We start from the raw sequence: 12,278 nt of genomic DNA, 5'->3' as shown, positions 1-12,278 counted from the left end.
AAGCCTATTAGATGGCAAGTATGCCGGCAGAATGTGACCCTTGCCGTTGTATTGCGGGCTTTATGGTTACATTATGGTTTAAAATACAATATTGAGTGGTTTTGTGTTATTTAAGTTGGCCATATATTTGGGGCTGATAAATTTAAGGGAAAAGTAATAAAAATGATCTGAAAATTTTGAATTTTAACGATAAGGACAAAATAAAGGGTAAAGTGAATAGTACCAGGGTTGACTTCTTAGTGTAAAAATGTGATTTTTCGTTAAAATAAATAGTACCGGAAGCTTTTTGTTGAAGTTTTCTAAATTTAATGGTAGACATCACTTATCTCATATTCACAATAAGAGTTCGACTTTTATTTGAGAAAAAAGGATTCGAACTTTCAATCTTCCTCTTTACAAAGATGTTTCTATACCATTCTCGAAATATAACAATATTGAGGGATCCACATGACATAGGTCTCTGTGTACACAATTGCCCACAACTTATTGTTACACATGAAATTGTCTAATGTTTTGTCGATATTCTGTTTTAGTATGGCTACTACGTAGGAAAAATGTTTGACAAAACATATCAAAGAGGCTCATAAGTAAGGTAGATATATAGCTAAGAGCAATTAGCCATTGTGAGACCTGAGTTTCATCTTATGCTCGGAAGGAAAAATTTGTAAATTCATCGTTGTATGCAAACAATTTAACAAGGCTAAGACCAAAGTTACGGACAAAACTTTGCAAGTGATAACTAAACTGTATTACGTATACAAAGGGTAACTCAATATAGCATGTAGAGAAATATTAAGGGGACTCTCTGAAAAGTAGAACTCTCTGCCATCTTATAATTTAACGTTAATTTTCGTGCTAACATTATAAAATAATATTGTGCCAAAAAAATGAGATGACAAAGAGTCTATAGAGAATACCACTTTAAGAGAATCTCCTTAGCATTTTTCTAGCATGTGTTATATTTAGTTGGTGCTATGAAGGTAGCTTGGAGACACAAGAATAAAGCATGTAAAATTAGGAACTTTAACGAAAAGTTTCCTGTATTATTCACTTTAACGAAAAACCATATTTTTACACTAAAAAATCAATCTTTATACTATTCACTTTACCCTTTATTTTATCATTATCATTAAAACTCAAAATTTTCTAATCATTTTCAATAATTTTCCTTATAAAATTACCATCACTTTGGAGACCAAAACCCTTCGTTGGGAAGCAATCTCCACAACTTTCTTGAAGTGGTAGCAAGTTAGAACACAAAATTGGTAGGACGTGCATGCACTACTTTGAATAATTATATCATATATTTTGCTATGGTAATGGTGCCATACATTTTGCTATGGTAACCGTGCCATAGATAAAATAAAAACACACAATTAATGACCATTTGTTTTTCATTTTTTCCTTCTCCACAATTTTATTTATTTATGATTTTTATATTGAATAAATCTAGAAAAATTGGAAACAAAAAAATAAAGAGTAAGATTCTCTTCTTTTTGAATTCTCCTTTATTTATATTTGAAAAGTCACGATTAAATTATACCTACATCTTGTATGGACTTTTTTATAGAGAGATAGACAAAGATAAAAGTGAGAGAGAGAGAGAGAGAGAGAGGGAGGAAGAGATTTTTCAGTGTACCGGAAACACAATTTGGTATACCAAATGTAATAATAGAATTGGTTGGAAATATTAAAAAAAAAGTTCAACCAATTATATCATGACACGTGATGTACTAAGCTATGTTCCCGTCATCCTAAAAAAATTCTCAAGGAAAGAAGAGGGGAGAGGATTTGGAGGGGAGTTAACTCTACTCCCAAAAATAAATAGAGATATGCAGAAATGATTCACGTTTGTCAAACTTATGACATTTCATAATGTTTATAAAATGTTGAACTCTAAAATGAAGAATTTTTTTATTTCCATGATATTATTGTAATTAGTAAAAGATGGAAACTGCCCCTTCATGTGCAGAGTCCACACTGAAATTTTTGTCCTCTGCTTAAATCAAATTCATGCAATTTCCCGCTAGTTTAACCAAAATGAAGCAAATTAAAACCTTATTAAATAGACATGAGAGCAAAAGTTATATACAAACATCTTCAGAGGGAAACTTCCCCTTCATGTCCAAGTGCAGAGTCCACACTGTGAAATTTTTTTTCCAATGAACCAATAGGGTGACAAATGAATCTAAATCTCTTGATTTGGGATCCCACGATACTTCAAGCAAACAAGATTCCGGAGGATGGTTCATGCAGTGTTCCCAAATTGTCCACAATTGTCTCATCTGTCACGAAAATTCATAATATACTTATTAGTGCAATGAAATAAAGTTAGTTGATGGTCTTTAGTTAAGATTCAAAGTTTTTTCATGTCTCTTGATTCTCTTTTGATAATTCAATCCAAAGACGAGAAAAGCATGAGGTGTAAACGATAGTGCAAAAATCATATACTTGTTGGATAAAACTATTCGCATGCCAAATTTTACCACTCACACTCTTCCTAATTTTTTGTCATTGATATTCTTCAATTCATTTCATCCGACGGTGTGAGACATAAAAATAAGTCTGTGGATAACACTACCCTACCTTTTTTTTATGTCTAAAGTATATTACAACGATATAGCCACTTACTCGAGGGAATTTTGTCAACGAAAAAGCATGCCGCAATAACAATGTAGCATAGGAAAAGAATGACTCCTTTCATATAATGTGAAGTTCCATCCTGGAAAATAAGAGAATAGTTAAAATTTTTAGCAAAAATTAAAGTAAAAGAACAGGAGAATGTATTTTCGTTACTACTAATTTACAAAATCCCCACAGAAAAGTGAGAAATATATAGAGGTTAGATTTAGGAGGAAACCTGCAATGTGAAGGCTGTGATGATTATGGTGAAAGCAAGAGAACCAGTTTCAAGGAGACTGAAATCAAGGTCCATTTGGACGCCCATTATCCATGCAACAATCACACTTAAAGGGATCTGAAAATGACAGGAAAATTTGGTTTCTTAGAAGTTTGAAGAAATATTCTTTCAATTTTGTATATAGGTTTACTTAAATTAGGAGCAGTTAGGAAGTAATTTTAAAATGAGTAAAAAGTGCTTTTAGAGAAAAATTTTCCGAATTTATTTACATTTTTAATAATTTGATTTCAAAAATATTTTCATCAAAAACTCTTTCAGCCATTTTAAAGGTACTTCCAAACTAGCCCATAGTCACTAGCTAATATTACAAAAGAATGAACAAAATCCACTCGATAGGATCTTAGGGCTTGTTTGTGCCTTTATAAAGACTAAAAGCACTTACAACAACATTGCTTGTGGATCAGTTTTAAGTGTTTTTTTTAGCTTAGATTTGTGATAATCTTACCACAAACATAGAAATTTGGGATGCAGAACCTAAAGCAACTCCCAAAGAAATATCCTGCATAAAAATCAGAAATTGATATTCAGATTAATTTCAGAACAATGTAATATCTAAAAGAAGATTATCGAGTGATCTTTTAATGAACTTTTCGTTTTAATTTTTAGGTGTAACTTACCAACTTATTCTTGAGAGCAAAAATTATGGAACCAGCATGTTCAGCAGCATTCCCAACAATTGGTAGCAAAATAATGCTGATGAAGCACACAGAAATTCCCCAAGAATTTGATGCAGCCTAATTGAATAAAAATGCATATAATTAGGGATATACTAAGGAACTAATGGTTCAAAATTCATGATTATGGAATTTTAACAAAAATTATGAAAATCTGATCAAGTTTAGGGTTCTTAGAATAATGATCATGCATATCTAAATATATATAAATACCTCGATCGTACCCACAACATACTCAGACAAGAGAGCTATGATAATTGTCATACCAACCAGCCAACTGAATGCACTCCAAAACCCTATCACTGCTATTTCTCCGTCTTCATCTTCATCTTCCTGCTTATATATCGCATTGGAACAAGTTATAGAGTTTTTTCATGTTCTAACAAAAGCGCTTTATCAAAAACACTTTGAAAATTTTAATAAAAACACAAGTGTTTTCTGGAAACACTTTTGGTTATTTGAAACCTTTTATAATCATTCTAAAAGCACTTCCAAATAAGCTCGCATGTATGTTAATTATTGATAGTTAGTGCATATTATTAATCACCTCTTGTGACTCAAACAATTGCCGGTGGGTTTTTAACTGGAAGAAGATATAGGCAACATATGCTATGAGCATAAAAATGCTGCTTGTTCTTGACAACTGAAGAGTGTCGATGGCAAAGGGATTGTCCACCCCCGAGGCATATCTGAACATCAGTGGCAGCATGTGGCATAGTAAACCCAGCAATAAAAGTAGTGAATTCACATCAGCCTGCTTCTGTTAAATCCAAAAAAGAAAATGAAATTAACAAAAATTCTCCCATTAATTGGTTTTCTAAATTGTTGAATTGAAAGGGTTAATTTGTTGATAATTAAAGTTTTTATCAATTAATAATATTTCTTACTCTATCATATCTTTGTTCATTTTTCAGGTTGGCCAAGCCTCCACAGAGAAGAGAGGTCCCAAGAACAAGGAGGAGGTTTGAAAGAATGGAACCCAAAAGGGAGTATTTCACAACATCTATTTTGTTTTGGCGAAGAGCAAATAATGCTATGATCATCTCTGTTGCGTTTCCACATGTTGCATTAAGAAGTCCTCCCACTGCAAATTAAATCAAAATTAATTAACCCCAACAATATATAGCATTAGTCCACATTGATTAAATATTGTTTAGTAATAATAATTGGATATTCTAATTAGAAGTGAGAGCTATGTACCTGTTGGACCAGTGAAGTAAGCAATTTGCCTGGATTATTTAATTTGAGTAGACAAAATTGGAAGGAAAAAAAAAAAACCAATGTTAGAAATTGTGTACATATATATCTGTATGTCATAATTTAGAGAGCTGCTATTTGCACTTTGCTCTCTAAAAAATTCATCACGCTCTTTCTTAATGAAAAAAATATACGAAAGTAAAATGACTTTTTAGAATACTAATGACAATTTTCTTTTATAAAATAGTACTTTCTAATTAGCAAAACTGCTTACTCAGTAAGGAAGCTGACACGTTCAGCAAGTGGGGTGAGTCCCATCAAACTCAAAGCAAAAATCCAAGGCTGCATTGCACAATTAGAACAAATACAAATGAACATCAGAAACTAATTAATTTACAAAAGAAGGAAAAATCTCATATTTCTGATTAATTGTTCCAAATTAATTAATTAAATGAGAATATGCACTTACTCTCCCGAAGTGATAAAAATCAGCCAGAATTGCAAGGGGGATGGCTGGGAAGAGCACTGCAAGTTTGGTGCCAAGAACAACCTCATGCAAATTGTTGAGAATATTTCTAACCATTTGGAATCGAACATTCGAAACAAGAATCGGATCGGATTTTTTTCGTACAATCGAAGCTGACAAATTTTGTGGTGTTCTTGATCCATTGATCCACTGCTCTCTATCATTTCCTGAACCCTTGTTATAATCACTAATCCCATTCTCTATGTTGTTCAAAGCCTCCTGGGATTCTTCCATGATAGATATATCGATCAAAACAAAACCCTAAACCCTTCCACTTTCTTCACCGCGAATGAATGGAGTATTTGGAGGGTTGATGAACAGCAAATGAAGTAGTATCTCTCTTTCTTTCTTTGTTTGTTAAGAAACAATGGTTTCTACATATATAAATATAGGATAAGGCAACTTCCTGGAATTTTCTGAGTTTGTTTATATTCATGCATGAGTCTCCACGTACTTTAAAAAGACTGGACTCTCTCAGGAGTTACAAGCGGTGTAAGGTTGACAACAAAATAAATATGTAATACCCCTTAAAGCACACAGTTAGACATGCATTTATATAATTATTCATTTTGGACCTAAAAAACATAAATACATGCATATTAATCCAAATAAGGCTGTTACATACAGACAAATAATATTTAATTTTCTAACAAAAGAGGTTATAGATGAAAACAAATGGGAAATTGTATAGTTCTGAACATGCTGTGCATCTTCTTTTTTAGTCATTAAATTAAACAAATCAAAGGAGACTTAAGGGTTAAATTTGAGAAAAGCGGTCACTTAGTACTATGGTCTGGTGGTATTACCTTTCACTTGGAAGTGAAAGGTCTTATGTTCGAATCTCGTGGATGACAAATTTGATACCAAATTAGGCTCAAAAAAAAAAAAAAAAAGATATTTGGCAAATTAATTTGGGTACATAATTCAATTGCCACCCAGGCTCCCAGCATAAACGCTCTTCGTACCAAGCAAAATTCGAACTTAATTACCATTTTGCCCATACAAAATGAAAAAAAATAAAAATTCAATCATACACACAACCATTCCCACTTGTACTCCGCCACAACCACGGATGTTAGGACCCGATCCCAGCCTTTCCATGCAAATCGTTGCCCTCGGCCTCCCCTGTCTATTAGAGTTTAGGGTTTAGGATTGAAAAATGAAGGCGAGAATGGGGTACTGTTGTATTAAGGTAGACGATTGTGGCAAAGTAGAGCAGTTCAATTTGGTATTTTAAATTTGTAGTAGTTTTTGTTTAGGGGCAAAATGGGAACTTTGGTTTGCTGGGTATATTTTGCTGAGATGAATCAACTTGCAAAAACTCATTGAAATCGAAAGCCGTTTAGCTAACTAGTTAATTGTGATCTAATGTATAGATGAACACAATATTGATGAAATTTTCACAATAATGCTTTTAAGTGCTAAACGATTTTTTATTTGAGCAAATTCGAATAAATTCTATAAATGAGGACCTGAAAATTAACTGCTCGGATTATGAGGTCACTCTGTGGAACGGATCTAAATGAATAGGTAGTGCTGTTCTGAAAATTATCTCTCTCACTTTCAATGCATTACTTATGTCTGTGAATCATCCGTTAACACTTGTAGAACACTGCATGCTCTATCCTCTTACACATCAAAACCCACACTTGGCAACACATATAATATTGTGATAAATTGTCCTCTTTTGTGTGTTGCATTTCACACACAGCACCCTGTCATTGGTTATAGTTAGCTCCAATATCTTTCAGTATGCTGCATGGAAGCGGTGAGGGGAGAGCGCTCTCCTCGAGAGGGTAACGGCAGCAACAATCTGCATGTACATCTCTGTCGTACCCAAAAGACAGAAGTTTCGTGGAATTTTCAAGCCTTCCTTGGAAGAGATTCAAACGGTTATCATGTCTTTACAGTTTCATATAACAAAAACAGTTCTAAAAAAATGTTAAACCGACCTAAATATACGATGTTGGTAAGATTATTCGAGAAACGAAAAATATTTGACGAAGTTTCCTCAAAGCGCATACACTCACTTTCTTCGTTTCCTTACACTCCAAAATATGGAAATTGCTCATCCGTATGAAAAAAGAAACTCTGTTGGATAAGTTTTGTCTATTGTCGTCATCTGTGCATATATTAGACAACTAATTTAATTATAGTCAGTAAGAGGATCGTTAGGGGACTCATTATAGTACGTATTTATTCAGTATATATTCACTATTTAATGGCCAAATACGGTCATATATGATATTCTTTCATTTTAGTTGCACACCTGACCGTTAGATGACTAATATATTAAGTAAATGCATGTATTGTGTGTAATTTGATCGTATAAACTCCAAATTTTTGTTTTGCTATAAGGCATTATTTCACGCATTCATTTTTACATGTCAATAATGCCACTGCATGTCTTTCCAAGAATATCATAGATATATTTAGTCTAAAGTCAAAAAAGGCTTCTTGTAAACTTGAGTATGTGACTCCATGGTAAAAAGACGACTATGGGGCGAATTGCAAACTCAAACATACACTCTCCTTACGCAAAGTATCGAAACCGACCTAATACATATATTTGTAGATGATTGGACCAGAAGTTACGTATTTTCATAATCCTTCGATGATATAAGGGTATGCTTGGGCTTGACATTGTGGCAAAATACAGGTTTATTGTGTGTGGTGATGTCGGTTGAGGAAGAAGATAGGTTAATTGAAAAAAAATATGTTATATGTATTAGTATATTTCTTTCTTATTAATTATAATCCATATGATCATTTTATGAAAAAAAAAAATTTATATGAATAATGTAATACATTCATCAGCCATGGTGTCATAACGAAATATGGTGTGTTTGTCACCTTAATTCGTATTAGATGATTCAACAGTTAATTATGCTTCAACTTCACATTGTCGGTAAAGAACATTATGAAACTATGCAAAGGGTTAAGACTTAAAGGATCACAAGATGTTTTGTATTAATTGATTAGCAATTCAAATAAGGAACTTTTGGGCCAAACCAAAAAGGAAAAGCAAAGCATGGGAATTGGATTTAAGAACACAGGGAAAGAAAAACAAAAGTTGCAATGTGTGGCATTAATGGAAATGACAAAAACTTGCAACCGAATAATAATAAAATCACGAAAACTAGTGTGGTAAAGCATGATCCACAAAAATAAAGGGGGCAATAAACATGAGGTTTCATAAATATTAGGGATGGTTTTGAGAATATCAAACTTTTGCTTTAGAAGCTTCATGAACAAAGGAAAGAGAAAGATAAGCGCGCGAACGGAGGAACCAAAACGCAGAGCAGAAGCAAACCCTAGCTCACGAAATGGCCGAGAAATTGGCACCGGAGAAGCGCCATAGCTTCGTTCACAATGGTGAATCTTTCTTCTTTTCCAAGTTTTGCATTTGATTTTGGTTTTCCGTGACTGAATTTTGTGTTCGGATTTAAATTTTAGGTCAGAAGGTGTTTGAATGGGACCAAACCCTAGAGGAGGTGAATATGTACATAAATTTACCCCCAAATGTTCCTTCAAAGCAATTTTACTGCAAAATTCAGTCGAAGCACGTCGAAGTCGGCATCAAAGGAAATCCTCCGTACCTCAATGTGAGTGAATTCACTGTAATTTGATTCATTTTCGTGAAAAGACTGAAGCTTTTGGGATTTGGTTTAAAACGGTGTATTTCTCGGTTTCGGGTGTACAGCATGACCTTACTTGCCCAGTGAAGACGGACTGTTCTTTCTGGACACTAGGTAATTAGTGTTTAGTTTTTAATTTTTCATATCTTCTGTAATTTTTTGTATATTTTTGGATGTTTTATGCTGATTTTGTTATTAATGATATGGTAGAGGATGATATAATGCACATAACACTGCAAAAGAGGGACAAAGGCCAGACATGGGCATCACCTATAGTGGGCGAGGGTCAGCTCGATCCTTACTCCACGGATCTTGAGCAGAAGCGCCTTATGCTTCAGAGATTTCAAGAAGAGGTGAATTACTCTTGTGCATCTTATTCTCACTCTATGTATTTATGTATTGCTGTTTGAATTCATGAGATAATGTGAAGCTAGTTCATTATGTTAGTGTTCCTTGTGGTGTGAGATACGCTAGCGAGCGTTTCTTTAATATCAAGGAGATTGATTTTGAAAAATGAATGGGATTTTGGATGCATAAAAAAATGTGATTGTGAGGTAATCGATAATAGGAGATGCAAAGCTCAGTATTGTGTGGTGCATTATGTTCCATTGGTCTATAATTTCACTAGGCTTTCTTAGATTAGAATGTGGCGATTTATTGTTCGTTGTACCCAAAAATTCACATGCTGAATTTTATTCGTAGGAAAGAAAGGAGAATGTTGACACAATTTTACCTGTACACAATAGTTTTCACTAGAAAGGCGATTAGCTTGGTTTTCTATCAAGATTAAATGTTGATGCAAAAATGAGACAACGAAGATGCAAAAATGTTGATGCAGGATCTGAGTAACTTTTTTTGCCTACAACTTAGTTTAATTCTAGTTACCTTAACTAGAACTCTACCCATGACGCTGAATTTGATATTTAAATTGCTAAGAAAACCAATGTTTTCTGGTTATCTACCGATCATATGAACCTCACCCAAATATGCTCTTTGATGAATTTTCTGATAATATAGCTAGTGATTCTTTGGCTCTCTGCAGAACCCAGGCTTTGATTTCTCACAAGCCCAGTTCAATGGAGGCTGCCCTGATCCAAGGACCTTTATGGGCGGTATCCGCTCTGATTGACGAGTTTGCTGCATTAGTTACCTGCATAAGCCTGGTATAAAATCCTGACCAACATTTAGTAAATAAGACAACTTGATTGGCTGGCCAACTTGCCTTCGTGTGATCTCTGTAAGAACTTCAGTTCTACTTAAAATCTGTTCTTGTTTACTTTTGTATCTTGTCTATAACTAGAAACTTAAAAATCTAGAATTTATGTAATTTATCTTCCAGTGTCTGCTTCTCTACTTTCCGACAATGGCACGGCCAAATAAATCTCTTGTTTATGAAGTATGATTTGAAGCTTTGAACTATGATTTGAGAAATAGAAATTAGGAAGTATCTTGATAAACATGTTGCCAGTATTAGGTTGGCTGCCTTTTTCTTAAATTCATTGTGAATATCTAGCACCCAATACTCAGAGGAACTTAGAATATGACTTCTTCCTGCACATGCCAACCATATGGTAAATTGCCCCCATCTGCTCTGTCTGAAAATTAAAGTTATCAACATACGAATGTTTGACATTAAATCGATGCCTTGTATATATTTAAAGTTCAGTTGGCGGGTTCCAATATAAAGATGAACTTGTTAGGTTTCAATAAGTCCTTTCGGGTTTAAAAGAGTGGCCTGAAAGGGATTTAGGCCACTTTATTTGATTTGATTTTATTTGTGTCTGAAAATGGCTAATGAGGTGACTGAAGTTGGACTGTTGGAGTGAGAATTGTATTCTAAAGTCTTGAAATTTGTAATATAATAGGCCATTTTAGATGGTTATAAATGAAACGGAATCACATTCCCATGTCTCGTGTTGGACATTAGCTGTTTTTATTGTATTTTGATTCAAGTATTGGAGGAGGGGAATCGAACTTGAAACATCGGGTGCAGGGGGACAATGCTCGGAAGTAGTCGTAACCGTGTTATAAGCCTTGTGTTGTTGGATGGTTGCTGTTAGCAGTGGTGCGTTTGTAGAAGTACACAGCAAAAACCTGATGGATGTTCTGTTGTGTGAACTGCTTTAGGGTGGTGAATTGCCGAAATTCACACTTTATTTACTCCATCTGCATCGCTCTCCCTGGTCGTATGCTTTGATGTTTGCTCAACTGCCTGAGCATAAAATTGAGAAGACGTAACGTAATCGGAGAAAATGAGGGTGCGAAAATCGTCATTCCTTCCTTATCCTTTGGCTAGCTTCTTGATGACGTCTGTGTTTTGGTTTGTTATTTCTTTCTCAGTTTTGGGAAATTTGGAAAAATAATCAAAATTTAAACTCCATATAGAATTATAGCTAACTTTTAAAATTTATGGTAATTATAATCAAAAGTTGATATAAAAGTACCAATATACCCTTAATAACTATAACTTTTAACAAAACAAATCCAAAGACTCCCAAAACCCAAATGTTTTTGTAGCCTTACGCTTCCTGATCTTCAATGTTTTCCTTCACACATGATTTTTTAAAAATAGAAGGAAAGAGTTGGATAAATGTGGGTTCTTGGGTGAAGCGAATGTGGTTTAATTGACTGAAGGTTTTCTCATTTGACTGAAATTCCTTATGCGTATTTGAATCTTGGTTGCTGAGTTTGGAAGAAGCGTGGGATTTGAGTGATTTTCTCGTCTACATAAGGGAAAGAAGAATATAGATTATATTCACACATTTCAAATTACTTCTCCCACTCTTAATTTTTTTAATTTTTTTTTATCAAGTGTTAGTGGTGTGTAGAATATCTAAAAAATATTAAAAAATAAAAGAGTATGAGGCAAGTAATTTGGATTGTGTGAATATAATCTCTTAAGAAGAAAAAGGAGTAAACTTTAGAGTTTGGAAAACAAAGGAGTGAAATTTAGATGTCCCTCAGGAGCAAAACCTGCTTGTCCTTCGTCACCTTCGTAGCCTAGACCTTGGACTGGGGTGGAGAGGACAACATGCTCACCACTGACGGAGCGATGACAATGAGGAAAACGGGTCTTTGAGAGAGAGAGAGAGAGAGAGAGAGAGATGACTACTAGAATGTCGAGCCACAGGAGTAGGCCAAGGTATTTGATGGAAATTTATCTCTTGAGATGCCTTCACACAACTAGAGAATATCTTTCGTTTAGTTACCGTCCATGTGACATGAGAGATTTTGATGCAAACAAAATCTTTTTTTTTGTTTTTATAAAAAAAACTAATGAAAAATCCTTAAATTTTAATTTTAATGAAAATAACAAAATAAAT

General features: G+C 34.0%; 2 protein-coding genes across 3 annotated transcripts; one reads left to right on the top strand and one right to left on the bottom strand.

Annotated features, from left to right (window-relative positions):
- Window positions 1-1,897: 1,897 nt before the first annotated feature.
- On the bottom strand, window positions 1,898-5,681 carry LOC103960746 (vacuolar cation/proton exchanger 3). Of its 2 annotated transcripts, none has more exons than XM_048564382.1 (11): window positions 5,261-5,681; window positions 5,066-5,133; window positions 4,795-4,823; window positions 4,482-4,678; window positions 4,142-4,354; window positions 3,808-3,930; window positions 3,538-3,654; window positions 3,366-3,419; window positions 2,861-2,977; window positions 2,632-2,722; window positions 1,898-2,285 (listed from the first exon to the last, which is right to left on the bottom strand). In XM_048564382.1, exons 1-11 carry the CDS (start codon window positions 5,549-5,551, stop codon window positions 2,221-2,223), a joined length of 1,365 nt encoding a protein of 454 aa, XP_048420339.1. In that variant the 5' UTR covers window positions 5,552-5,681; the 3' UTR covers window positions 1,898-2,220. The 2 variants fall into 2 exon arrangements, with proteins under 2 accessions (XP_048420339.1, XP_009371501.1); XM_009373226.3 differs by having other exon boundaries at window positions 3,808-3,927.
- A 2,849-nt stretch (window positions 5,682-8,530) lies between these two features.
- On the top strand, window positions 8,531-10,351 carry LOC103939223 (nudC domain-containing protein 2-like). The gene is made up of 5 exons (XM_009349288.3): window positions 8,531-8,692; window positions 8,774-8,922; window positions 9,021-9,069; window positions 9,166-9,308; window positions 9,998-10,351. The coding sequence occupies exons 1-5, from the start codon at window positions 8,644-8,646 to the stop codon at window positions 10,082-10,084; spliced, it is 477 nt and encodes a 158-aa protein (XP_009347563.1). The 5' UTR covers window positions 8,531-8,643; the 3' UTR covers window positions 10,085-10,351.
- The last annotated feature ends 1,927 nt before the right edge of the window (window positions 10,352-12,278 follow it).

This window comes from the organism of the source record quoted next, unplaced genomic scaffold, assembly GCF_019419815.1.
Source record: "Pyrus x bretschneideri cultivar Hongxiangsu unplaced genomic scaffold, Pyrus_bretschneideri_v1 Contig39, whole genome shotgun sequence".
Lineage (NCBI taxonomy): Eukaryota > Viridiplantae > Streptophyta > Magnoliopsida > Rosales > Rosaceae > Pyrus > Pyrus x bretschneideri.
This window is presented reverse-complemented; position numbering and strand designations above follow the sequence as displayed.

What these genes read in the sequence shown, in the direction of transcription:
- LOC103939223 (XM_009349288.3), top strand. Translation starts at nt 8,644, where the DNA reads ATGGCCGAGAAATTGGCACCGGAGAAGCGCCATAGCTTCGTTCACAAT. An exon ending in CCATAGCTTCGTTCACAATG is followed by an intron (nt 8,693 to 8,773) that starts GTGAATCTTTCT and finishes TTTAAATTTTAG; the next exon opens with GTCAGAAGGTGTTTGAATGG. An exon ending in CTGTTCTTTCTGGACACTAG is followed by an intron (nt 9,070 to 9,165) that starts GTAATTAGTGTT and finishes ATGATATGGTAG; the next exon opens with AGGATGATATAATGCACATA.
- LOC103960746 (XM_048564382.1), bottom strand. Translation starts at nt 5,551, where the DNA reads ATGGAAGAATCCCAGGAGGCTTTGAACAACATAGAGAATGGGATTAGT. An exon ending in TTACTTCACTGGTCCAACAG is followed by an intron (nt 4,679 to 4,794) that starts GTACATAGCTCT and finishes TTTAATTTGCAG; the next exon opens with TGGGAGGACTTCTTAATGCA. An exon ending in CCCAAATTTCTATGTTTGTG is followed by an intron (nt 2,978 to 3,365) that starts GTAAGATTATCA and finishes TGTCATTTTCAG; the next exon opens with ATCCCTTTAAGTGTGATTGT.